At 41.9% G+C, this 26,422-nt stretch overlaps 1 protein-coding gene across 2 annotated transcripts in view; it reads left to right on the top strand.

Moving 5' to 3' along the window:
- SLC41A2 (solute carrier family 41 member 2) overlaps positions 1–26,422 on the top strand; it is a 101,963-nt gene that overhangs the window by 63,165 nt on the left and 12,376 nt on the right. For both annotated transcript variants that reach the window (XM_030544745.1, XM_030544737.1), the window contains 2 exons: positions 19,673–19,804; positions 22,391–22,539. In XM_030544745.1, coding sequence (XP_030400605.1) covers positions 19,673–19,804; positions 22,391–22,539 — 281 coding nt within the window. The remainder of the gene's footprint in view (positions 1–19,672; positions 19,805–22,390; positions 22,540–26,422) is intronic.

Raw genomic sequence — 26,422 nt, 5'->3', positions numbered from 1 at the left:
CACTTTAAGCAGAGCGACACTCACCAGGCTGAAAGCTTGTTAAGACTTAGGCCTGGTCTACACTACGCGTTTAAACCGAATTCAGCAGTGTTAAACCTATTTAACCCTGCACCCGTCCACACAACGAGGCCCTTTATATCGATATAAAGGGCTCTTTAAACCGGTTTCTGTACTCCTCCCCAACGAGAGGAGTAGCACTGAAATCGGTATTGTCATGTTAGATTAGGGTTAGTGTGGCCACAAATCGATGGTATTGGCCTCCGGGCGGTATCCCACAGTGCACCATTGTGACCACTCAGGTAGACAGGAAAAGCCCCCCGAACTTTTAAATTTCATTTCCTGTTTGCCCAGCGTGGAGCTCTGATCAGCACGGATGGCCATGCAGTCTCAAATCCAAAAAGAGCTCCAGCGTGGACCATACGGGAGATACTGGATCTGATCGCTGTATGGGGAGACAAATCTGTTCTATCAGAGCTCCATTACAGAAGACGAAATGCCAAAGCATTTGAAAAAATCTCCAGGCTATGATACAGAGTCCACAGCACAGTGCTGTGTGACAAGGGTAATGGAAAGCCAAAGAATCAAATGGACTCTCAGGGAGGGAGGGAGGGAGTACTGAGGACTCCAGCTATCCCACAGTCCCTGCAGTCTCCAAAAAGTATTTGCATTCCTGGCTGAGCTCCCAATGCCTGTAGGGTCAAAAACATTGTCCGGGGTGGTTCAGGGTATATCTCGTCAATTTACTCCCCCTCCCCCCTGTGAAAGAAAAGATGCTGCTGGACACGCGGTGCTGTGGCACTAAACAGCAGCATCCCCTCCCCTTCCTTTCCTGATGGCAGACAGTACAAAATGGTGGAAAACCGTCATCATCCCATGAGTGCTCCTGGCTGGCCTCGGTGAGGTCGGCTGGGGGCGCCTGGGTAAAAATGGGAATGACTTCCGGTCATTCCTGGCAGATGGTACAGAACGGCTGGTAACCGTCCTCATCATAGCAGTTGGAGCCAGAGCTCCATCAGCTCGCCCCCCCCCCTTTCGTGTCTAAAGAAAAGATTCTGTACTCCCTGGACTATCGTAGCAGCGGGAGGCTGCGCTCCTCTCCCCCTCCACCGTTTAATGTCCTGCCTGGACTATCATAGCAGCTGGAGGCTGCCTCCCCCTCATTTTATCTCACTAAAATAAGTCAGTGTTTCTTATTCCTGCTTTCTTTATTACTTCATCACGCAAATGGGGGGGACATTGCAACGGTAGCCCAGGAGGGTTGGGGGAGGAGGGAAGCAATGGGTGGGGTTGTTGCAGGGGCACTCCCTAGAATGGCATGCAGCTCATCATTTCTGCGGGATCTCTGGGGCTCTAACCTGGAGCAGCTCTTCTCTCTGGTTCTCTAGTAGACTTGCCCCATATTGTAGGCAGGACTGACTCTATTTTTAGACAAAACATAAGGGAATGACCTGGGGAGTCATTCCTATTTTTGTCCAAGTGCCCCCGGCCGACCTCAGCGAGGCCAGCCAGGAGCACCCATGACAGCAGCAGGTGGTACAAAATGATTGATAACCGTCATCACCAATTTCCAATTGCAAACTGTACAAAATGATTGGTAACTGTCATCTCATCGCCAATTTACAATGGCAGACGGTGCATCTCTGCTGCCTTGCAAAGGCAAATGAATGCTGCTGTGTAGCACTGCAGTACCGCATCTGTCAGCAGCATCCAGTACACATACGTTGACAGTGACAAAAGGCAAAACGGGCTCCATGGTTGCCATGCTATGGCATCTGCCAGGGCAATCCAGGGAAAAAGGGCGCGAAATGATTGTCTGCCGTTGCTTTCACGGAGGAAGGAGTGAGTGACGACATTTACCCAGAATCACCTGCGACACTGTTTTTGCACCATCATGCATTGGGATCTCAACCCAGAATTCCAATGGGCGGGGGAAACTGCAGTAACTATGAGATAGCTACGGGATAGCTACCCACAGTGCAACGCTCCAGAAATCGACGCTAGCCTTGGTACATGGACGCACACCACCGAATTAATGTGCTTAGTGTGGCTGCGTGCACTCGACTTTATACAATCTGTTTTACAAAACCGGTTTATGTAAAATCGGAATAATCCCGTAGTGCAGACATACCCAAAGCAGCAGCTGCCAGCAGCTCTGTCTCACTCCCTGGCTCTCTTCTCCCCTTATCTCCACCGCTTTGCGGAGATAGGGTACATGGGGGGAGGAGGGGGACACCCTGACATCAGTGCCCCTTCCTTCTCCCTCCCCACTCTGCACAGCAGACAGGAGGCTCCCAGGAGCAACTGGCGAGGAGTTCCAACGCAGAGGGCAGGAGCAGCACGGCTGTAGGGGAAGGGCACCTGAACATCATCATTGCTGAGGATGTGCGCAACTAATAATCAAGTGTGCAGCACTTGATGGACTGTTGTATGGCCACACAGGTTTGCCGCTTAGAGGGAACACTGGCAATGGACAAACCCTTTCTGTCATTTTAGTGTTTATGCTGCAGCGCTGCAGCTTTGCTGCTGTACCATTTCTAGTGTAGATAAACTCTAGATGCCTTTGAATTAACAAACAAATGAAAATCAGTATCTAACCCATTAACATTCCCTTCCTCACTCCCCAAAAAACTCTACCTTCAACACAACTACCCACCGGAGTTTTAGTTCCCCTTACTCCTCAAAGTCCCAAATTAGTATGCCTTGCAGCGTTCTGTGAGGGTCAGCAGACCTGAGCTATCTTTGACCAAAGATTGGGAGGAATTGGTTCCATAAACTGTTAGGGAAGCTAAACACTCAGGTACCACTACCAGGTAGTATGTTCTTTCCACGTTTGTGGAACCGACAGCCCTTTGTTTCTTGTTTTTAACCATTGATGGTGGAGATGTTCTCTGATGCATTAGTTATAAATGTTAGTTCTGAATTTACCATTCCTCAAGCCGCTTAAGCCAGGGTTTTCAGAAGAGACAATAGTAGTGCCTTAACTGGCTCCCCTGCTTGATACTTTCAAGGGAGTTGACTTTCAGAGGATTGTTGCTCAGCATTTTTCTAAAAACCAGGGGTTTTTTTGAGGTTTTTCAAGTTGGGCATTCAAAATCACATCACTTCTGAAAATCTTGGCCTTAATTGTTTTTCCTGTGATGTGTGGCTGACAAGCTTCTTGATTCTGGAGCTTTATGCAACAAAATCCTGGAATTAATAAGCACCAGAGATGACAGAGCTTTATAAGGCACCCACTGCTTACCATAGTGGCAAGAAACTATAATAGCTGACGGCTTTGAGGCAACTGGACTATCAGCTAGAATTCTGATCAGTATAACAAAACATTTAAGAGTGTCCTTGCAGACAGCCTTGTGCCAAGTGAAAGTCTTATGTCAAAGAACTAACATCCAGCTTCATCAAGCTTTCACAGTCCTTGCAAAAGTACTGATGGAATACTTCCAACTATCTATGTAGGACAGTAGTCAATTTTGGAATGGTGAGGTGGAGAACAGGCAATATATTTGGCTTAGTTACATCCTTGCACTGAAGTGAAACACTGCACGAAGACCGCCACAGATGAGTCCCTCCACTAATGTGTCCCTACACCGGGCAGAAATACCATAGAGCTGTTGACAGTGGTTGCCAGGACAACCTCCATCAATGTATCAAAAGCACACTAAGAAGAAAGGCCAGTAGGTCCCCATGGCAACCTCTCGTGTATCGTGAGGAAGATTTGGCAAAGGTTTTTGTGTCAGTTTCCCTCCTTTGACAAATCAATGTTCATTAAGGAGAAACATTGGCCTGACAAGAAACCAATGGTGGTTTAAATTAGTATTGCAAAGGCATTAGGCATCAATGTTCTCATTTCAGCCAATCTCTGAGACTTGAGCATGCAGTACTCCAGATTTGCAATGTGAACCGAGTTTTCCTGCAGTTGAGCTTCCACGCTAAAAAAAAAAGTGTAATTGGGGAGATTCCAATTTTTCAGTTGATGACACCTGTGTTAAAGTGAGGTGTAAAGAAGTCATGTTGTACCTTGATATAATCATAACCTATGCTTTCCCCTTTTCTGGGCCTTGGATGCATCACAGGCTTCTTATCTTTGAAAGAATTTGAAGGACGTGACAGCATCACCTCTAAGGTGCCATAGTCATCTGAGTCCATACTGACTATCCAAGTACCTGCTTGCTCACCTGGGATTCGGGGAGTGTATAAGAGTCCAGATATTGAGGGTTTGGGCTCAAAACCATATTTCTACCTACAAGAATGTAAGAAGTTTTAGATTTCACAGGAGGTTTCACCATACCTACATCGACAGAAGTCTCATCATGCTATGAGACATTTTCACTTGGTTGCTGTCCAACTAAACCACTAGATCTTAAAGTCCCCTTTTCTTTTGCAGTAGTTCAGGACAGATAATTCTTGACAAGATTGGCATTTAGCTGGAAAGATTTTCCACAGTTAGTAGTTTCAGCATAGCCATTGAAACAGATAAATTCCATTGTAGATAGGTTCTTGTACCACTTTGAATGGAAGTTGATAAGGTAGGTGGTAACTCTTAGTTCCTGTGGGACTCATTCCATAGTTTGGGACCAAACATTGAGACGGCTGTTTCCTGCTGAAACTAGCTTTACTTTTGTGGTAGAAAGTTTGAATGTGGCTGAGGATCAGAGTTGTTGACCAGGGTCTTCATCCCAGACTGTTAGGCAATCTTTTAGATATCTGTGGCCCAGACTAAGGACCAAGACCTTGAATTTGAGTCAAAATTTTACTGGAAGTCAATGTAGAGAGCAGAGGACAGATCTGATGTGCTCATGGTAGCCTGCATTGCTGAGGAGATGTGCAGCTACATTGTGAATTTGGTGTGGAGTTGGTGATTCCTCAGGGCTGATGGCTTTGTGCTCAGGTATATTGCATTTTAGTCCATCCAGGAGGTAAGGAAGGCATGTATAATTGAGGCCATGTAATCATCCACAAGATGAAACTAAGTTAGCCTAGTCAACCAGAGGTGGTAGAAAATGTTACTTGTAGATGCTGCTATGTGAGAGCTTAAATGTCAGTAAATTAATTCAGGAACCTATTTAAACTGCAGACTGAATTGACCAATTGGTGGGTGGGTACCTGCAAACAACGGAGACTGCACAGTGGCAGCCAACTTCTCCACCTGGATTTCCTTTGCCCACATCATCACCTTTGTCTTGCTTGGGTTCAGATTCAGTCAGATGTTCTGCATCCCTAGGTTGATCTTGTCCAAGCACTGAGCCATCTTGGCGGTAGTGATATAGTCATATATCATGAAGGATAACTAGAGCAGTTGGGTATCAGAGGGTAGCTGTGTTAGTCTGGATCTGTAAAAGCAGCAAAGAATCCTGTGGCACCTTATAGACTAACAGACGTTTTGGAGCATGAGCTTTCGTGGGTGAATACCCACTTCCTCAGATGCATGTAATGGAAATATCCAGGTTGGCATTCATGCTGCTGGAACTTGAGTATGTGTCCTCTTACCCTACGCCCCCTAGTAGCTGTATGGAGATATTGAAGAGGACCAGAAATAGAATTGATCATTGTGGGATCTTGCAGATGAGGGCATGTGTTGGCAGAGGTGCAGTTTTCCAAAAGGTGCAACTTGCTTTTGGGTGCATCCCCATGTTTATAGAACCCAACTGATGCATTTCCTTCATATCACCTTGGTAGATTCCCTTGTCTCACTGTAGTGGGTCACACAAACTTTCATGGTGTCAAAATGGCAACCTATATCTGAGATACACTGGAAGGGAGTCAGTCCAAAATAGTTAAATAAAAAGTGGATTTCCAAATTTCTCTGATTCTGAATTCAGCATCCAATAATGTGTCCACAGTGGTATTGTGGACACATACTAGGTGGGTTGATACACCACCACTGTGTGTATCAAGGGTGGCATCCCATTAAATGTCTTTTAAAGGCTACGGCCATCTAAGTAAAACTATGCTTCTATTTAAAATGGTACCTTCACACAAGTTGACTGTGTGAAACCTTCATTTACTTTTCCCCTTTTTAATATCCTCTGAGTAGTGATTGGACTTCATAGAACTTTTTAATTGCTAAGAATGAGTCTGTTATAACATCTCCCTTCAGAAAAAGGTTATGTATAATTCTTGTTCTCCTGAAGTTATTGGGTTAATTGATTCTCTCTCATCCACTTCCCCAAAGAGTTGGTGGAATATGTTTCTTAAAACCTTCTACCTCTTCCTCAAAAATAAATAAATAAAAAATTACTGCTACTGTTCACCAAGGGTTCCCCTCCTCCCCCTTAACCAAGCAGTGGAGAACATATTATTTGCTGAGAGAGTATATGTTTGGCTACCATCAAATTCTATAGCTAAGGGAATTTCTGCTATTCACATATGGGACATAGAAAGCAGTCTCAAACTTTTGTACTGGTGACACCTTTCACACAGCAAGCCTCTGAGTGCAACCTCCCTTATATATTAAAAACACTTAAAAATATTTAACACTATTATAAATGCTGGAGGTGCAGCGGGGTTTGGGATGGAGGCTGACAGCTTGCGACCCCCTGAGGGGTCTTAACCCCCAGTTTGAGAACACTTGGCTAAGAGTGTGGCTATATTATAATATGCCTTCTGAAAGAGGAAATTACAGGTAAGTAATTTGCTTTTATTCGATGTAGGCTCTCTTGTGCTTCATAATTGCTCTGGTGCCTCTTGATTATTGCTGTTATCAGTGTAAAGTATAAAACTGGAATTTAGAAAATCCTTTTACATAAACATATCTGCACATACCTTATTAACTGTCAAAGATCCTAAGTGTGGACTACCTAATAGGTAGCTTTTGAAATATTACTGTTGCTGACCAATCAAAAACAAAAAAAACCCCACAAACTTCCCCTATCAGGGACTTCTCTTCTCGTGTTTTTTCTGAAGATGGCAGGGCCCCTCATCAGAAAGTCTGACTCTGCTTCAAAGTCTATCTTATGGCAGGCCCAAATAAGTTAAACCTAAAACTGCTAGCTTAACCTGCTCCTTCGGTATGGTGCAAGAGAGAGACTGTATGGGTATGCACAGCACCAGCTGAATCAGCCCTGCTGAGGGGATTTCCAGGCTTCCATACACTTACTATTCTTATCTTGGGCCCTAAACAAGGACAGCAGCTGGGATTTTCTCCCTCAAAGTCCCAAAATGCTTCCAGGACCCTTCCTCTTGCTCAGTCCCTGTCCCATAAGACTTTTCCCACAACCCCCCCCCCCCCGCCCCCGAATGTAGTAGTGCGGACCCTGAAGGATTTCCTTACCAGCTTTAAATGCTGGTAACCCTGGTACCTCATTATAAGCATTTTGCCAAAAATAATATAATGATAATAATGATCTGAACAATTTGCTTCAGACTGTGCTGCAGATATAAAGTAAGGTGCAGCTAATGGAAATAGCTACTTTATATTTAGGTTTTGGTATAATTCTCAAACAAAACATAATCAGGTGTTTTGGAAATAGATGAGGTTTAGAAGTGATTTTGTATATAACAGCAGTGTATATGTAGATATTTTGTCCATTTTATATATTGTTCCTATAAAAAAGTAATAACTTGTTCATACAGTGTTGGCTCGAAATCTTTTCTGGAAAGACAGCTGTATAGGAGAACCTAATAGTTTATCTAATTCTGCCTCTTTACCGCAGAACACTTTACTTTTAATACAAATGCATATAACATGCGTCTCTGAAGACAAGAAATTTGTAAGAAAGGACAATGCATGTAGTACTGAGACAAATAAGGGAGCTAATCTGAGCACTTCAGTTCTATAAAATGTAAGTTTATGAAATCAGTAGTCAGATCTCCATGGCACTATGGCAGTATTTCAATTTGAAGTTTTGGAGACATAATTTGGTTATATTTTGTTCGTGGTGTCCCTTGTTATAGAGTTGTGGAGCTGCATTGACTACTGTAATGGAGGATATTTTTCTCCCCTTTGTGTCCTGGATGGTTAATTTTCTTATAAAAACTGCATGAGAAATCAGACTATTTGGCAGAATGCCAGATAGACTAATCAGCACAATTCACTGGAACTGTGCACTGTGCTGATTAAAATCATTGCTCAGAGATCAGAATCTCCTCAGATCCTCTATATATTACCTTAGAATATTTTATACCCAAAATCACATTTCATTTGAGAATTGTGCTGAATTGGTTCTCTCCTTATTGTGTTGACTTCATTTAATCTTAAGCCTGTTGCACAAACTACATAGTAGGTATGACTATAATACCTCTCATACCCTGTGATTGGTTAACTCTTAACTCAGAAATGTTCATAGATAATATTGAAAATCTAAAATATTGTTCATCTAAGTATCATAAATATTAGGTTGCTTCTAGAAGGAGAAAAGTTGGGGTGAATTGTACATTACTGCCTACTGATACTAACTGATATTATAGGCAGAGCTGATAGGTACATCAGTAGTAAAGATTGCCTAATGCTTCCCATTATAAGGCTCAGTTTTCAGTTGCCTGTAACATTGCCTAATTTTAGCCATTAGGCTGAAACTTTCCTTGCCAGGTGTCTGCTTTAGCTATATCTGTTTTGGAAAGTTTCAGCTAAAACGGTTTGCCCATTTCTGAAGCAAGGAGAGTATTTTTTGTTTGTTTGTTTTTGCCTATATTAGAATTTTTTTACAGTGCTTTCACTGAGAAGTTCTAGCACCTCCATGCTGTGGTGCAGGGACTCAGCATTTGAGGAGGGAGTTGTTCAAGAGTCAGAGATGTGCCTTTTGCTGTCCTTGTTAAAATCTGCTCAAATTTGGTCAAGTTAATAACCGTCTGAAAATCTCAGTACATGTTCTATAAAGATTTGTTAAAAGTTCTGCAGCTAAACATTCTGAAGGCTCCATCTGCATTGAGTATGCCTGATCTCCATACAGCTCTTATAAGCTGATCAGAGTGCAAATGTGCTGTGTGCACAAAATTACCTGGCATGTTCCATCCCAGGCCTGCAGGGGCTGAGCAAATTTTTCCTTGCAATTTCTTCTCTTGGATGCTGGGGGCCACTGTGGCACTAGGCACCACAAATGAGACCAAGTAGGCAAAGAAAAGCCTGGGGCTGGCCTGTGCCAGGAAACTCAGGCTTGCATAGCTAGGTCTCTGGCACTGTTTCATTGCTGTGTAGACTTTCAGGCTTGAGCTGGAGCCCAAGCTTTGGAACTTTGTGAGGTGGGAGGGTTCTAGGGCTCGGACTGGAGCCCAAGCACCTGGGCAAGGCAATTGAACTAGACTTTCCACAAGTTGTGATTAATTGTGTGTATAGTACCTTATTTTTTCTGGGTATCCAACTGAAGACCCTGCAGTCTGATCTGCAGAAGTCCTGAGCATTCACAGCTGAAACTGAAGTCAATGGGAGCTGTGCTTTGAACATATTAATTGCTATATCATGCTAAGTACTCTGAAAAATATGGTCCTAGGTGTCTCAAATTAGGCATCCAAAATTACTGGACAGTCTTAACCTTAATCTTTCTGTGCCATCTGTAAAATGGGAATAACACAACTACCTCACCTCATGGGGTGTTGTGAAAATAAATTCATGAGTGTTTGTTAGGCATTCAGATACTATAGTGATGAGTACCTTAGAAAAGCCCATGAGGAAATTAATAATGTTGCATGCATTTAAGGTTTTGAATAGTGTGCTGTAAATAAGGTATGGGGCACACACTGGACAATGAGAATAAAATGAAATATTGAATAGTTGCTCAGTCGGTGACCACAATTCATCCTGTGCACTGAATGAGGCAGGGAGGGGCCGATGGAAGAAATAGTATATGATCATGTTAAAGACTGTATCATAATGCGTACCATCTCCGCCTATAATAGGTATCTGTTTTTGGGATTCATTGTAACAATGTACATATAACTTATTTCGCAAATTGTAGATTAAAAAGTTACTGCAACCTTTCTATAGCAAAAGTCATCAGCATTTGATCAGACGTATTGAGCTGGGGAGATGTGCACACAACTGGAAACTTTAAAAATATGGAACATCTTTATACAGGTGGAGTCAGATTCTACAATATGCTGGATGTCTTCTGTCAATTGCTAAATGGCCTCAACTCCCATTGACTTGCAGGTGATGCTCAGCAACTTGCAGGATCAGACTCTTGAAGGAGGGAGGTATATATATTAAGATTACCCAACTCTTCCCTGTATAAGACTCTGTTTTCAACTGTTTACAACATTGCCAAATGTAAACCATTTCAGCTGAAACTTTCCATGCCAGGTGTCTGTCTCTGGCTTCAAAGTTTTGGAAAGTTTCAGCCAAAACAGTTCAGCCATTTTAGAGAATATGTTGGGGGGGAATAAAAATGTTAAAAATATTTTATAATTGCTATTGAGAAGTTCTAGATTTCTGTACTTCAGAGAAGGGATTTGAAATTTGGCAGAGGGGTAACGTTTGTGTCAGGTATGTACTTTTTGCTGTTCCTGTGGAAATCTGCCCAGATGTTCCAAGAAGCCTTTGAAAAATCTGTTTGCACATGCTAAGTAGAGCCTTTAGACCTGCATGGCTAAAATCTTGGAAAATTCCATTCACACTGAGCATGCTCCAGGATCTCTCAGGTACTGTGTATGTGGACTGTGCATGCACCATCTCCACACAGCAACCACACATGTCCATTCCTACGGTACAGGGGCTCAGCAGGACTTTCCCTGAGCTTTCAGCTCTTAGCTGCTGTGGGCTGGGGTGGGACTGGACACCAGAACTGAGAGAGAACAGAGAGACTTATCTCCCTTGTGTTCTCAATATCCCCATCCCAATCCCTTCAGCTGGTGCCCAGGCAGCATGGAAGAAAGTGCCTGACTCAGATACAGGGAGCCAAGAGCCAGACCAGGGTGAGAGAAGAGGAAGGAGTAGATTGAGAGAAGGGGGCCACAGTGGTTGAGGAGGAGGAAGACTGAGAGTGGAGGCTGCAAGACAGAAGAGGAGGAAAAACTGCGACTGGGACCTGAGGGGTTGGGACTGGGACACAGGAACTGGTTGGGCAAGATGGCTAGGGGGAACTGAGAAGCAGTTGGTGTGGAGAGTGAGACTGAGATTGAAGGAGGAGCTCAGGGAACTTGGACTTATTAGGCAAGAAGACTATAATTGGGAATCAGTGAGGTGGGTAGGGGGAAAAGCAAATCTGATGAGAAGCTGTGGCGCATGGGAAGAACTGGGACTAGCTGGGCAAAGAGACTGGGATAAGAAGCCAGTGAGGGGGGCAGACAAATGGGGGAAATGACTGGAGTTGGGGAAGGGAGAGAGACAGATTGGACCAGGGGTTGTTTTTGGGGGGCGGGGGGGGGACTTGGGGCTGGCTGAGTGCTTGACTTCACAATCTTAATATTCTTTTAACATAATCTCTGACTGTGCATGTGCACAATAAAATGAAGATGATGGGTTGATGCAAAAAATGTATAATTCTGTCTCACACACAAGCTATATATATAGTGTTGTGGAGCAACTTATTTTTTTGTAATCAAATACAGTGAGTCTGAAGATGGGCAAATATATATTAGTACAACACATTAAGTGTACTTAACACCTCAAATACTTAGAACTATGCAATTAACAAGCGTGTTTAACCATAGCGTAGCCAGGACATAACATTGTTTCCATGATAAATTAGGACAGGGTTTTTTTCTTTGAGAAATGTTATATCTATGTTATATAGCCAAGCCAACAGACTAAATCAGTGTAGTCTGTAGCAAAGCTCCTTTAACACAGTTCTCAGAAAAAATTATTTCCAGTACTAGACACTGAAATTATGTTAGCAACCATATTCATAGATATAACTGGCATGATTTTGGCTGTACCATGGTCAGGGTCTTATGTGTTGAGAGTGTTTGTTAAATGACAATGAACAAGGCTGACAACTGTTCTGTAGAAATATTTATCCTAAGGAAAGGGGTTGTCTTTTAATTCTAAAATAGTTCAGTGAAGTGACAGGTTTTTGGGGTATTTTTTTAATAATGAAGTCAGGGATGGCATCCTTGTCTACTAGAGAGCTTAACTTTTGTTATCCTTAATGACAGTGTAGTATTCTTATGCAGAAGTTAAGCAGATCTGCTTTGCTGTGAGGGATACAAGTCAATTTTTAAGATTTTACTTTCAAAGAAAATGTCATTATGGTTCCCATGTGAATAAAAGGAAACTAGAAAAATTTGTCTTTATAATAACCGGAAGGCTATAGCATGATGAGAGCAACATTTTTTTTCAGGAAACATATTTCTGATATAAAGTAAACATGAATTTGTGCTTTGAAGCAGTCCATAGGCATGTCTGCAGTTCATTTCTTAATGCTATCAATTACAGGGCTTCCTTAGGCACTTAAAAGGAGTTCATTCAAAAGCTAAGGATTCACACCAGTAATTCGGTGAATTGACAACCTGTTGTTTTTCTAATGTTGTTAATCTACAGAATTGTATCTCTTAATGCTTTTCTGCTATCCTCAGTGATGTAATTAGTCTGGTATTGCCTGGGTAATTTCATGGGCATGGTAAAAAAAACAAAAAACAAAAAAAAAAAGCAGCTATGAGAAGAAACAAATTGAATATTACTCCAGAAAAATACCTTTCCATTTGGCATTGATACTCTTAAGGTATGAATAACTTAAAAATCCTTAACTCTGTAGCTGATGAGAATTTAGATAATCAAATATGAAATATTTTCAAAACTAATAAATGACTTGATGATCACCAGACAAGCTGCAGCGGCACAGGAGTCAGCAAACAGAGCTGTAAACAGGGGAGTTTCAGTGGGAGTTTGCAAGGGGTGTTTGTGGGGAAGACTAAGAGAGCTAGGCAGAGGAATTGACAGGCTAGTGAAGGGAGTGGGTGGAGTTCTGCCAGTGTTCTAGTGCCCGTTGGGGGTTTGTTTTGCTGCGGGTGGTGGTGTTTTGGTTCGCTTTGTGTTTCCCAGACTAACAGGTTTTAGGTGGGAAGGCTATGACAGATACAGCGGCAGCAGTGGAAAACACAATGATGATGACTGGATGTGGAAGCTGCAGCATGTACATGATCCTGGAGGGGGTACCTGAAAAGAGTTTCATCTGCATGAAGTGCCGCTTATAGAGCTGATGGAAGAAAAGATCCGAGGATTGGAGATGCAGGTGGAAACTCTGGTTGAGTTTAGAAAGGGGTTCGAGCAGATAATGGAGCAAAGACATGAGGAGGCTGAAGGGAAAAGCTCAGACTTGCAGATGGAAGCAGGACCAAAAAACTCTTGAGGGGAGACTGTTGGATGTGGAAAGTGGACAGTGGAAGCATGTGACTAAGAGAACCAGGCAGAGGGAAAGACAGGCTAGTGAAGGAGAAATAGAGCTCAGGAACAGGTTTTCAGAGTTGAAAAATGAAGAGGCACAACAAGTGGTCGCTGAAAGTGAGAGGGCAAGGAAGAATTGAAGAACAGCTAGTCCTATAGGAAGAGGGGAAGAGTCAATGGAGATAACACCAAATATGAGCCCCAGGAGGATACGGGATGGGTCGCAGAGGATTGCAAGGAACAATAGGAATTGTGAGGACTTGCCGCCAGAGGGAACGGGAGATAGACCAGAGAATTGCACCATCGCCAGGAAAAGGCAGGTCTACGTGATTGGGGACTCCTTACTGAGAAGAATAGACAGACCTGTAACTAGAGCTGATCCGGAGAACAGAAGGGTGTGCTGTCTGCCAGGTGCTAAGATACGGGATGTGGACCTGAGGCTCAAGAGGATCCTAACGGGAGCGGGAAAGAATCTGCTGATTGTCCTCCATGTGGGAACAAATGATATGCCTAGATTCTCGCTGGAACGTATCAAGGGGGACTATACTAGGCTGGGGAAGACGCTTAAGGAAATCGAGGCTCAAGTGATCTTCAGTGGGATTCTGCCTGTTCTTAGAGAAGGGTGACAAAGGTGTGACAAGATTATGGCGGTCAACAGATGGCTCAGACAGTGGTGCTATAAGGAGGGCTTTGGGATGTATGGCCACTGAGAGGCATTCATGGACAGAGGACTGTTCTCTCGGGATGGACTTCACCAGAGTAAGAAGGGAAATAGACTTCTAGGATGGAGGATGGCACAACTGATTAAGAGAGCTTTAATTTGGGGGAGATGGTTGGGAGATGTCCAGGTAATCTCCACGCCGGAATTTAACATTGAGAGGGAAGAAAACGAAGTAAGAAAGGATACAGCGGAGGGTATGAGAATGGACATAAAGAGGAAGGGTAGTGTAGATACCGGTCTAATAGGTGATACTGGCGATAGAATGTCTGTGCCTAATCAGGTAAAGAATGTCAGTGAAGCATAACGCAGGCCACAGAATCTCATCCACCCACTCCTGTAACAAACCCCTAACCTATGTCTGAGTTATTGAAGTCCTCAAATCGTGGTTTAAAGACTTCAAGGTGCAGAGAATCCTTCAGCAAGTGACCCGTGCCCCATGCTGCAGAGGAAGGCGAAAAACCTCCAGGGCCTCTGCCCATCTGCCCTAGAGGAAAATTCCTTCCCGACCCCAAATATGGCGGTCAGCTAAACCCTGAGCATTTGGGCAAGACTCACCAGCCAGCACCCAGGAAAGAATTCTCTTTAGTAACTCAGATTCTTTCCTGGGTGCTGGCCGGTGAGTCTTGCCCACATGCTCAGATTGGCAGAGGCCCTGTAGGTTTTCCGCCTTCCTGTTCAGCATGGGGCATGGGTCACTTGCTGGAGGATTCTCTGCATCTTGAGGTCTTTAAACCACGATTTGAGGACTTCAATAACTCAGACATAGGTTAGGGGTTTGTTACGGGAGTGAGTGGATGAGATTCTGTGGCCTGCGTTGTGCAGGAGGTCAGACTAGATGATCATAATGGTCCCTTCTGAACTTAGTCTATGAGTCTATGAGACAAATGAAAAGACTTTGTGACCAAAACCCCCACCTCTCATGTCCTGTTTGGTCCATCAGCTTCTCCCCTTGTGTTTGCCTGAAGCCTAATGACAACACAGACTGCTGGGAGAGGACACTTTTGTCCAAGTCCCTTGATCAAGACTGAGGAGGAGGTGTGTAGGTTCCAGAAACTTCTTCAATACTTCTCCTTAGAGCAGGGGTGGGCAAACTTTTTGACCCCAGGGCCACATTTGGGTTGCAAAACTGTATAGAGGGCCTGGTAGTGAAGGCTGTGCTTCCCCAAACAGCCTGGCCCCTCCCCCTATCTGACCCCTCCCACTTCTCACCCCCCGATTCCTCTCCTCAGAACCCTGACCTATTCAACCCCCCCTTGCTCCTTGTCCCCTAAGCACACTCTCCTGGGACCACCGCCCCCCCAGAATCCCACCCCCTATCCACCTCCCCTGCTCCCTGTCCCCTGAATGCCCCAACCCCTATACACACCCCTGTCAGTACCCACACCTATCCAATCACTCCTGTTCCCCATCCTCTAACCCCATCCACACCCCTGCCCTGTGAGACTCCCTTATCCAAACCTCCTCCCCCCCACGTTCCCCATCCCCTGACCGCCCCCCAGGATCTCCGCCCCATCCAACCGCTCCCTGTCCCCTGACTGCCCCCCAGCAGCTCCTGCCCCTTATCCAACCCCCCAACCCCTTTATCATGCCGTTCAGAGCAACATGTCTGGCAGCCGTGCCGCACGGCCAGAGCCAGACGTGCTGCCATGCTGCTCAGCAGGAGTGTGCAACCCCGCCGCCCAGAGCGCTGTCCGCGTGGCTATGGCGGGAGGGGGGAACAGCAGGGGAGAGGCCAGGAGCTCAAGGGCTGGGCAGGACGGTCCCACAGGCCGGATGCGGCCTGTGGGCCGTAGTTTGCCCACCTCTGTCTTAGAGTTTACAGAGTTCTCTGCATAAAATTAACTATACATCAGTCATCTTAACAAGATTTATTTAAAAACAGAGAGCATAGTATTAAAAGAAAATAATTACTTTAACATCTAGTTTTGCCTTTCTCAAAAGTTAACAAGATAAGATATTCTCAGCTTACTTACAGAGAAAACAGAAAAGTGAACAGCTTACTTTTTTGAAAACAGTCTCCTCTGTCTAACCTCTTTGGCCATACTGTCAGCTTTCTTTGATAACTGGATACCTTCTCTTTGCTCTTTTCATTGTCTTGGGGGACTGTGTCAGTTTATAGACTCAGACTTTAAGGCCAGAAGGGACCATCATGATCATCTAGTCTGACCTGCACATTGCTGGCCGCAGAAGCTTACTCACTCCTGTAATAGGCTCATACTCTCTGGCTGAGTTACTGAAGTTATCAAATATTGATTTAAAGACTTTAAGTTACAGAGAATCCACTGTTTACTCTCGTTCAAACTAGCAAGTGACTCAAGCCCCATGCAGCAGAGAAAGGCAAAAAACAAAACGAAACAAAACAGGGTCTCTACTAGATTTCCCTTAATCAAGGGCCACCATCTCCTCTTTCAAACCAATTTTCTGTTTTCCTCTAAGACATGGCTCATGGAGGATGCAAAGACACTTGGCTATTTATCATCATCTTTCAAAGGCTTAACATTTTAGACCACATTTCACAGACCAGTCTGCATGTCTGTACCCTAGTCAGTTGTGTATTATCTTTCCAAAGAGGCAGAAGGTCATTTTCCTCAATATTGACCTTGGCCTTTCTCATTTTCCATTGTTACTAATTAGGGACAGAGGTTCAGACCCTCTATTACTCTTTATTCTTAATAAATTTGGTGAGGCAGGAGGCAAACAATCACAATGCAAGATTTTATACCTTTCAGGAAGTTATTTATATCCATTTCCTGTGTCACCCTGGATGTTACATCTCTAGAAGCAGCAAGATAGAACTGCTTTTTAAAGGTTAGCTTAGATTTTTATTCACAGCAATTTTCAAGATGGCAGGCAGGGGAGGAGATTTTGAAGTCTTATGCAGCCTCTCAGAACACACAATGTCTTCAGATGTTCCTCTCCTGCTCCCATTAAAAAGATGTCTATAAATATTCCCGGAGGGTTTCCCAGCTCTTCATGTGGTCTCCAGAGATAAGCTTTCTTCAGCCCTTAACACTTCTACAGCAAAACCTTTAGCCTCTAAATATCTAATTCTCTTCAGGTTCTCATTTTCTTTTTCACCCCTTGATTTCTACTGGCTCCCCCAAAAATGGGGAAATAGCCTCAAGCTCCAAGCAGGCATTGTACGCCTCAGGGACCCCCAGAAGGGGTTTCTCCATAAATTTGGAATTACATTGCAAGAAACTTTTTTCTTTGTAAGGAAATGTGAATGTAAGAGAAGAAGAATTTTGCAGGGCTTTCCCTGTTCCTGGATGAGGGCAGACAAGGGAGTAACTTTGCTTATTCACTCCTCTGCTCAGCAGATTATGGAACTGGCCTAACTCTAGAGATGAAACTCCTAAATCTGCTCAGAAGTTATATAGATTCCTTAAAGAAATAGTTTGTCTCCTTCCAAGTGGATGCAGCAGTAATAGCCTGATTGAAAAACAAAACAAAACAAAAACCCTACCCTCCCTTTGGATGTGTCCTTGTGGAAACCCATTAACAGAAATTTGAAATTGGGGAAATCAGAATATTTCTGACTGACTAATTGCAGCTCAGTTTTCTGTTGTGTCTTGTCCCTTCTATCTCTAGACTAACATAACATCTATCTTCCTATCAGAGCTGTGAACATTATCTACATTTTTTGTTGTTTGCTTGCAAACTATTATTTGAATCTAGAGCTTCAAAGAAACATCTTAGTTTTGAATGTTATCCAAAAATTTTGAGGCTCTTTATTTAATTTCAGAAGAAGTCATTTTCTTTCCCATGTTATTTCTATAGATTTATTTCAGAATACGTCTTTTTAAAAAACTATTTACCATTTTGAGGCTATGCTCTTGTGGTTTATTAACACCAGAATTGTTTCACAGAAATGTGGCATTATACTGGTATGGTGCAGCTACTTTGCTTTATACTGCCAATATATATATACACTGTACGCTATTCATATAAATAGTGGCTTAACTTCAAATGTGTTCTATTTTAAAATATTTTGGCAAAATGCTAATAATAAAATTAAGTTCAGAATAATCTTACAGAGGCCAGCCATGGGCTAGTCCAAAGAAGTAAAATGTGTGCAGGTGGTCGGTTAGCTAAGAGATTGATTGGTATCAGGGGCAGTCCGGGGCAATGGCTGGAGTTCTCATAGAGGTCAGTAACTGGAAGATCCAATCCAAGGGACTGGGATAGCAGTTTAGGGAGGCAAGGTAGGGCAGGGCAGCATGGCAACAAAGTGGCATCAGACAAGGTAGGGTGAGGCAATCTAGGCAGCGGTAAGCAGGCAATGGTTTGTTGCTCAGACAGCTTCTTCTTGGGGCCTTTGTATAATCCAGGCTCCCAATGAGAGTGCTACCTGTCCATCCAATCAGAGGCCTGGGGTTTGGTTGCTGTGGCTCTGTAGGCCTTTACCCTAACGCTGTTGGTTCAGGGCAGTGGTTAAGTGCTCTGTCATGGTTCAGCAGCTGAGTATGCTGCCTAAGGACCTCGAGAGTCTAGGTTCAGTACTGATATCCTGACAGTATTCCAAGACAAAAATAACTACATTAAAATAGTGTTAAGTCTGAAAGAACTTAAGGATGAAAAAATTTAGAGATGTTATCTTCATCTCTAAACCAAGTACTGGAAATTCAACATCAAGATTTCACTTAAAAGAATTCCAAACATTTTAAAGTACGGATATGCACAGTTAATGCAGCCAAACAACCTTAATTCCTGCCCAGTAGCAAAGCTGTGCAGTAACCATCTGATTACACTTAAGACATTTGGTGCGTGTGGTCCTAGATTAGACTGTGTTTTTTGAAGACGAGGTTTTTCTCATATTTTTCCCTTTGTGGTGTCCTTAGCTCTTTAACTATTGTCCAGAGCCTCCACAATAAATAACACTCTCATCAGCTGCGTGCGTTGGAATCAATCATTTTTAGTTATTATCCTGAGTGGATTGATCTTTGATGGTTTAAAGTGGTACATTCTACTGTATTGTCCAATACATTAATATATTTATAATAATGAAACTTTTATTCCTTAAGGGAAAAAGTGATGAAAAATTATATTACATTTTTCCTAATTATGTAAAGATGGATAATATAAAAACAGGTGAAAATGTCTCTATTTACCTATACCTGCTCTCCAACGACAATTATTAAGATGGTAGATCTAAAATTCTTGAATCCAGGCCTCCAGCAGGTGAACAGTAAGAATTCTCTGACCATAGAATTCTGCAACCCTTAAACTGCCTCACCAGCATGCAGTTCTCTTCATGCTTCTAAGGGTATCATGGCTCTCTTGCATTGGCTCCAAAAGCAATTTAGTCTTTAAATGAAGACCAGATATCTTTTTAAAGAGATGTGCTGTAGCTTAAACTGAAGTTATGGGTTTGATATAGGAATTACTGGCTGAGGTTCTATGGCCTACGTTGTGCAAAAGGTCAGACTAGATGATCATATCGGTCCCTTCTGGCCTTAAAAATCTATGCAAATCAAATCTGGGCAAGAGCTGAGTTCAATTTTATTCTGAGTCTTCCAGTCACATTGTGTTTAGTGTTGGACTGAATAGAAGCAGAATAATAAATTTCATGGTGAAGATGTTTTCACCTTTTGACCTTTGTACCTGTGTGATGGGCGTAATAGCAGTTGATTAGTTTGATAAATTGTTATCTGTCTGAGAAGAATCAGTGAAAGATGTCATTTCTTTTTCTGTTTCAGGTATTGGTGGTAATTTAGTGGCAATTCAAGCTAGCAGAATTTCTACCTACCTCCATTTACATAGTATTCCTGGAGAATTGCCAGAAGAAGCAAAGGGTTGCTATTACCCATGCAGAACCTACTATGGTACAGGTATGTGTTGGTGGTTTTTAATTGTTTCAACTAGATTGTTGCACTCTTTTTGCTTCTGTAGACCGACTTGTACACCCAGTGAATGTGGGCACCATATTCAGCTGTTGCTGTGATAGGTAGACAATAAGGAAAAATTCCTCTATCTGCAACAATTGGATGGTAGGGAGGTTGTGTATAGGGCTTGAGTGGGAGAAGTGTAACAGGGACTGAGGGACAGAGATGGAAGTCAGGAGGGATTAAAGACACTCCCTAAATGGCTGCACTCAGAGCTGCTTTGTCCTTTTATCCTCCAGTAACTCATTAACTTCTTCAGAAGTTAATCTGCAAAAAAGGACCTAGGGGTTACAGTGGACGAGAAGCTGGATATGAGTCAACAATGTGCCCTTGTTGCCAAGAAGGCATTGCCAGCAGATTGAGGGACATGATCATTCCCCTCTATTCGACATTGGTGAGGCCTCATCTGGAGTACTGTGTCCACACTACAAGAAGGATGTGGAAAAATTGGAAAGAGTCCAGTGGAGAGCAACAAAAATGATTAGGGGGCTGGAGCACATGACTTATGAGGAGAGGCTGAGAGAACTGGGATTGTTTAGTCTGCGGAAGAGACAAATGAAGGGGGATTTGGTAGCTGCTTTCAACTACCTGAAAGGGAGTTCCAAAGAGGATGGATCTAGACTGTTTTCAGTGGTACCAGATGACAGAACAAGGAGTAATGGTCTCAAATTGCACTGGGAGAGGTTTAGGTTGGATATTAGGAAAAACTTTTTCACTCGGAGGGTGGAGAAGCACTGGAATGGGTTACCTAGGGAGGTGGTGGAATCTCCTTCCTTAGTGGTTTTTAAGGTCAGGCTTGACAAAGAGTTGGCTGGGATGATTTAGTTGGGGATTGGTCCTGCTTTGAGCAGGGGGTTGGACTAAGTGACCTCCTGAGGTCCCTTCCAACCCTGATATTCTATGATTCTATGAACTTATCTCTCCCATCCAACCTCAGAAGTTCATTCCCGTTCCCCACCAACACCCCGTTTATCCTTGCTGTCAAGTCCTGGCTAGGAGTCAACACACATGCACACATTGTCCTTCTCTTTCCAGTATTTGTGGAGAGAATGCTGATTAAATACTGGGTTCATTATAAATAGTCTCTGCTTTCCCCTCCCAAAATCACCCACTGTCTCTCTTGGAAGTCACCCCCTTCTCTGGGTCCTTGTTTATCACCACACCACTCCCACCTCCCAAGCCCTGCTTCCTCACCATGACCAGTGCTCCCCTCCAACACCCCCCTCCAAAATGCCTGCTTCCCTCCCATTCCCAGCTCCACTTTATCACCCACCCACTTGCCTTTAGGTGTCTTCTTCCCCCTCCATGCCTTAGTCCCTACCTGCTCCCCCTACACACTCTGAAAAATCCTATCTTCCAGGCTTTCATGTCTGTTAGCCTCCTAGCTACTCAGTCTCCCCATACAGCAAGTTATGCTGCTGCCTCTCATATGTGTAGGCAGCAGCAGAGATTCCGTTGCCTGCAGCACCAGTTAGTCTGATTTTCCTCTAAGCTGAGATTTTCTGGTTTTCCAGTTTTCCCCAGAAATCACTAAGGTTCTCCCCACTCCCTGAAATTTTGGAAATGATCAGATGTTGTGTTCCAACATGATCACCTTATGTACAGCGAAGCAAAGAAATGCCATCATGTTGAGTGTAGAGCTTCACTTTGCTTGACTAATAAGGAATTTCATTCATTCAAGTGTAAATTCTGTAATATGTCAGCCTATCCTGTAGGAATTGAATCATATTAAGGAAAAGACTTGATTCTCCCAGAACTTGTTTTTTGTTTCCCAGCTCTCTCCACCCTCTTTACTACTAATTGGGAGAAGTATCCTTCAGCTATCTAGTGCCGTTCTATCAACCAGCAGATAGTGTTGTAGCTGATACTTTACCCAGATGCCAAGAACTTTTTTTATTTCCTGCTTTACCTTGTTAGCCTAAGTCATAATGGTTGTATTCCATCTATGTGATAATACTTGAATGGGAAGTTTCCAGTCAAGTTGTTATCATCATGCCACACAATGGTTGCTCTGACTTCCACAGTTTTTCCTTAAATGTAGAACAGAAGGTACCGTTTGTAAATGTGTGATAGCTTTTGGCAAGAGTTGATTTTTGAGACGCTTCTGTTGCTCTTTGATATTTATTAAATGTACTTCTAACTAATAAATAAAAAAATAGGTGAATGTGAAGTTACTGCTTAGCAATATAAAAAGTCCTCTGAGGGACTTATTTAGAAGGCAAGGGTGGCCAAAACTTCCCTCTCCTGAGGAAACATATAAAGGCCTACTGCAATTCAAAGTGGGTGGTGATGTTTAGGTAAGGAACCCAATCAAGGTGGCCAGGGGATGGTCTGATTCAGAGCAGACCGCCAGCAGTCCTGTTGATCCCCTGGCAAAAACTAAACATAGAAGAAACTCTGAGGGAATTTGATGGTGAAAATCATGCATGCCCTCTCAGAAGGGTACAATTTGCACTCCTATTATTGATAAAAATATTTTCCAGCTTTCAAAGGGATAAACAGCATTTTTTCTTTTTTTTTTTTGTATTACAGGAGTAAATAACAAATCAGCCCAAGTTCTTCTCCTTTTGGTGATTCCTGGACATTTAATTTTCTTGTACACGATCCATTTAATGAAAAGTGGTCATACCTCTTTGACTCCAATTTTTATAGCAGTATATTTGTTTGCAGCCCTGCTACAGGTAAGAATAAAAAATGGTTATAATATGTTTTATTTCTCAAAGAATACCATGTTTGATACTTTCTTTTAGATATATAAAGAGTAGAAGCAATAGGGGGTTTGTGTCCGTGTTATGGGTTATCAGCACACACCCTCTTTGTAATAAATTATTATCACACATACCCAACAGCTTCTCCAACTGCAGTTTGGGGTTTCTTATCAGATACCTCATTATGTCATTTTCCCAAGTGTATGTTGTGCTTCTTCTCTGTTCCTCATGTGTCAACGCTATTAAAGCCAGTAAGCATCATGTTAAACAATGGGTGAGGAATATGGCCTTTATTAATAGAAAGCAGGCCAAGAAAAATTCCTGAAAAAGTCTCAGCTTGGTTTCATTCAAATAAAATGGATCACAGTCTTGGTTAACATAACCCACAAATGTAACAGTCTTACCTATATGCTTGTGTGCATCTCTTAAACGCTCATTAAAGGTGAAGTCAGTTTAGCAGTAACCAGAATAATAATTAATTGCATCCATTGTTTTTATTAAACATTTTTGCATCACTTTTGCTGGCTTTATTTAAGTCTCTAGCCCAAGCAATAGCAGCAGTTGAAATAGTCATAGCATAAGCTGAAGTCACTCCAAATAAAGAAATCAGCTTATACATTGAATTGTTTTATTTACAGTCAAGGTTTTAGTTAAAACTTTGCTGAGTTGAATAAAACATTCAGTTATATTTAAAAAAAAAATTAAGGACATAATTGAAAGATCCATTTGTGGAGTGTAGGTCTTACTTCTAAAATAACTATTACCAAGTTATCTTTAAAACTATCATCATCATAGTCAACAAATCTCATACATAAAAAAAACCCTATAATTCGGTGTTCTGAACTCTGTTTTTTTGTGTTTATTGAAGTGGTGTTGTTTCAGTTTAATTATAAATGGGTAAAAAAAAAATCACCTGGATTGTATATTTTAAATTCTCTCTCTCTCTCTCTCTCTCTATTCTGAAGTTAGAAATTCAGTGATTAAAAAGATGGATTTTGCAAACTGCTAGCATTTGAATTTTATATGAGAACACCATTTTTTCAACTAGTATACAATTGGAAAACTCAAGGCCTTGCATATAACTGTCTCTCATACTAAAATTGTCATGCCATTATTTTTAACTCTTTTCCTTCATACTTCCTGTTCTTTCCCATTCTATCACTTTGATTTGTTTAATTTCTCCTTCTCCATTCCTCTCTCATGGACTTACTTTACATTGTCCTGATGCAGATTTCACTGAAAGCAATGGATATGTCAAGAACTGCTAGAAGAAATTGATTTTATGTTTTTCTGTTATAATTATATTAGCAACTATGCAAATACTATATTATCATTTCCCTCAGTTTTGAATTGGCATTTTGGAAAGTCTCAGGTTTCTCTTGCTGCTAACTGCTAATGCTAAGAAGAGGCAGGGCTTTTTAGAATGGCATGGTAGAAAAATCTTGGCATCAGCATAAGTATACACTTAAAGTACATTTTCAAAAATGTAAGAAAATTGCAAGGCCTGATTCACCTTTCACTTATGCCAGTTTTACAGTAGTAATATTCCACTGACATCAGTACAGTCCATCCTGATTTTTAATCTGATAGAACAAGAGGAGGCTGAAGCTTGCAGTTTTTCCTTTTGTAGATGATTTTGTCTTTACCACAATCTGTCTCTGGCCATGACAGACATTTTGCAGTTATTGTTCTTCAGTGGCTGAATCACAGCTATTGCACACTATAATTTTTCAAGGGTCTTTTGCAAAGTTACAATTAGGAACCCCATATTTCTAGTCACCTTATGAAAATATTCCACTACATTGATGGTTTCTTTTCTCTTCCTTTATTCCCTTTTTGTTATACCAGATATAATCACATTTCTATAATGCTGGTATATAGAAAGAAAGGTTTTGTATAGCTTTAATTAGCAGAATTCAGATTTTCATTTAAATGACACTTCCTTGTCCCTTGAGTCATGATTACATCTTCGATTATCTGTACCACCTTAATCAGTTATGCTGGTGCTCTTTCTTACTGCCTGTTGGGAGCTTAAGAATGTGGGCCTCCCATGCAATTGCACTTTCTTAGTTTTCTTCTTTTTTAACATTAAACCACTTCACTTCTTGCCTTTCATTTTCTGCTCAGCACTAGTGACGAAATCTAGACACCTTGAGAGTAATGAGAATAGTTTGAAATTACCAACTCAATCCTTCTCTGCTGGCCTTTCTTTAGAGATATGCATAGATCAACTCTAATCTTGTTCTAATTCTTTTTTTCCCATGGGACTTTTATATTTTGTCCTCCTTCAACAGTTAGCCTTTTCAAGGATTTAGTGTTTTGCCTTCATAGTAAGATTAGAAAATCTCACCGCTAATTACTGTCATTTCAGTTATCAACCAAACCACAGTCTCTTGAGCAATGAAATACAAAACTTGTTGTTGTTTCCTCTTTGTGTTTAAATCATCAGTATACGTCTTATTTTATGAAAGACCTACATTTTAACAGGCTAAAAGTCCTTTTTTTTTTTTACATCTGAGCTAACAAATGAATATCTGTAGACAGCCAGAACACAATAATACCCAAAGGCAATAATCAGTTATGGGCAGTCTAAACTGAGCAGGTTTGATATCGTATTGCTTTATTCATTATGTTCGTTTAGGGCCAAAATCTGTTGTAGAATATTTGCACTCTCTTTCTGTTATGATGATCATAGCCACATACTGAATCTATTTATAGTCCCTTTGGTATACTAAAATTCTGCTTAATAAATGAAAATGGATGACTTTTCTAGTCCTAAAAACCTCTTGACATTTGCAAGATGATTATAAAGGAGAACAGAGCTTTGATAGTGATGGGAACCGCTGGTTTAATGCAACTAACCTCTCCACAGCAACACCGCTGTATCTTCCACTGAGTAGCCCCCACAACAATACCCCATCAAATTGTGTTTATTCTTCTTCATTACCATTGTGATGTCTCTCTTCCTGTTTATCGCCCTTCCCTGGGTATGATTCAAAGCCCACAGAGTCAGTGGCTTCCATTGAATTCAGTGGTCTTTGGAGCACTTTCATGGGGTGTCTTCTTTCCCTGTCCTCATCCCCTATTGTTAATTTTGTCTTCATCCCTTCCTTTCTTTCTTATTTCTAATACCTTTATACTCTTTTCCACTGCTACTTTATTTAGTTCACTTCATACGTCTCTGCTACTTGCTCACTCCCAGATGTTCTATGCCTCCTCTGTGTAATACAGTTAAAAACATTCGTAGGAAAGGAGTCATTATGATACATTTACATTAGGGCTGTCAAGCGATTAAAAAATTAATCATGATTAATTGCTCTGTTAAACAATAAGAGAATACCATTTATTTAAATATTTTTGGATATTTTCTACATTTTCAAAAATATTGATTTCAATTACAACACAGAATACGAAGTGTGCAATGCTCACTTTTTATTTATTTTTGATTACAAGTATTTGCACTGTAAAAAACAAAATAAATTGTATTTTTCAGTTCACCTAATACAAGTACTGTAGTGCAATCTCTTTATCGTGGAAGTTGAACTTACAAATGTAGAATTATGTACAAAAAAACTGCATTACAAATAAAACAATGTAAAATTTTAGAAGTCCACTCAGTCCTACTTCTTGTTCAGCCAATCACTCTGATAAACAAACTTGTTTGTATTTGCAGGAGATAATGCTGCCCGCTTTTGTTTACAATGTCACCTGAAAGTGAGAACAGGTGTTCTCATGCCACTGCTGTAGCTGGTGTCACAAGATATTTACATGCCAGATGTGCTAAAGATTCATATGAACATGCGTCCATGCTGCTGATGGGTTCTGCTCGATAACAGTCCAAAGTAGTGCAGACCAA

The sequence above is a fragment of the Gopherus evgoodei genome, chromosome 1 (assembly GCF_007399415.2).
Source record: "Gopherus evgoodei ecotype Sinaloan lineage chromosome 1, rGopEvg1_v1.p, whole genome shotgun sequence".
Lineage (NCBI taxonomy): Eukaryota > Metazoa > Chordata > Testudines > Testudinidae > Gopherus > Gopherus evgoodei.
This window is presented reverse-complemented; position numbering and strand designations above follow the sequence as displayed.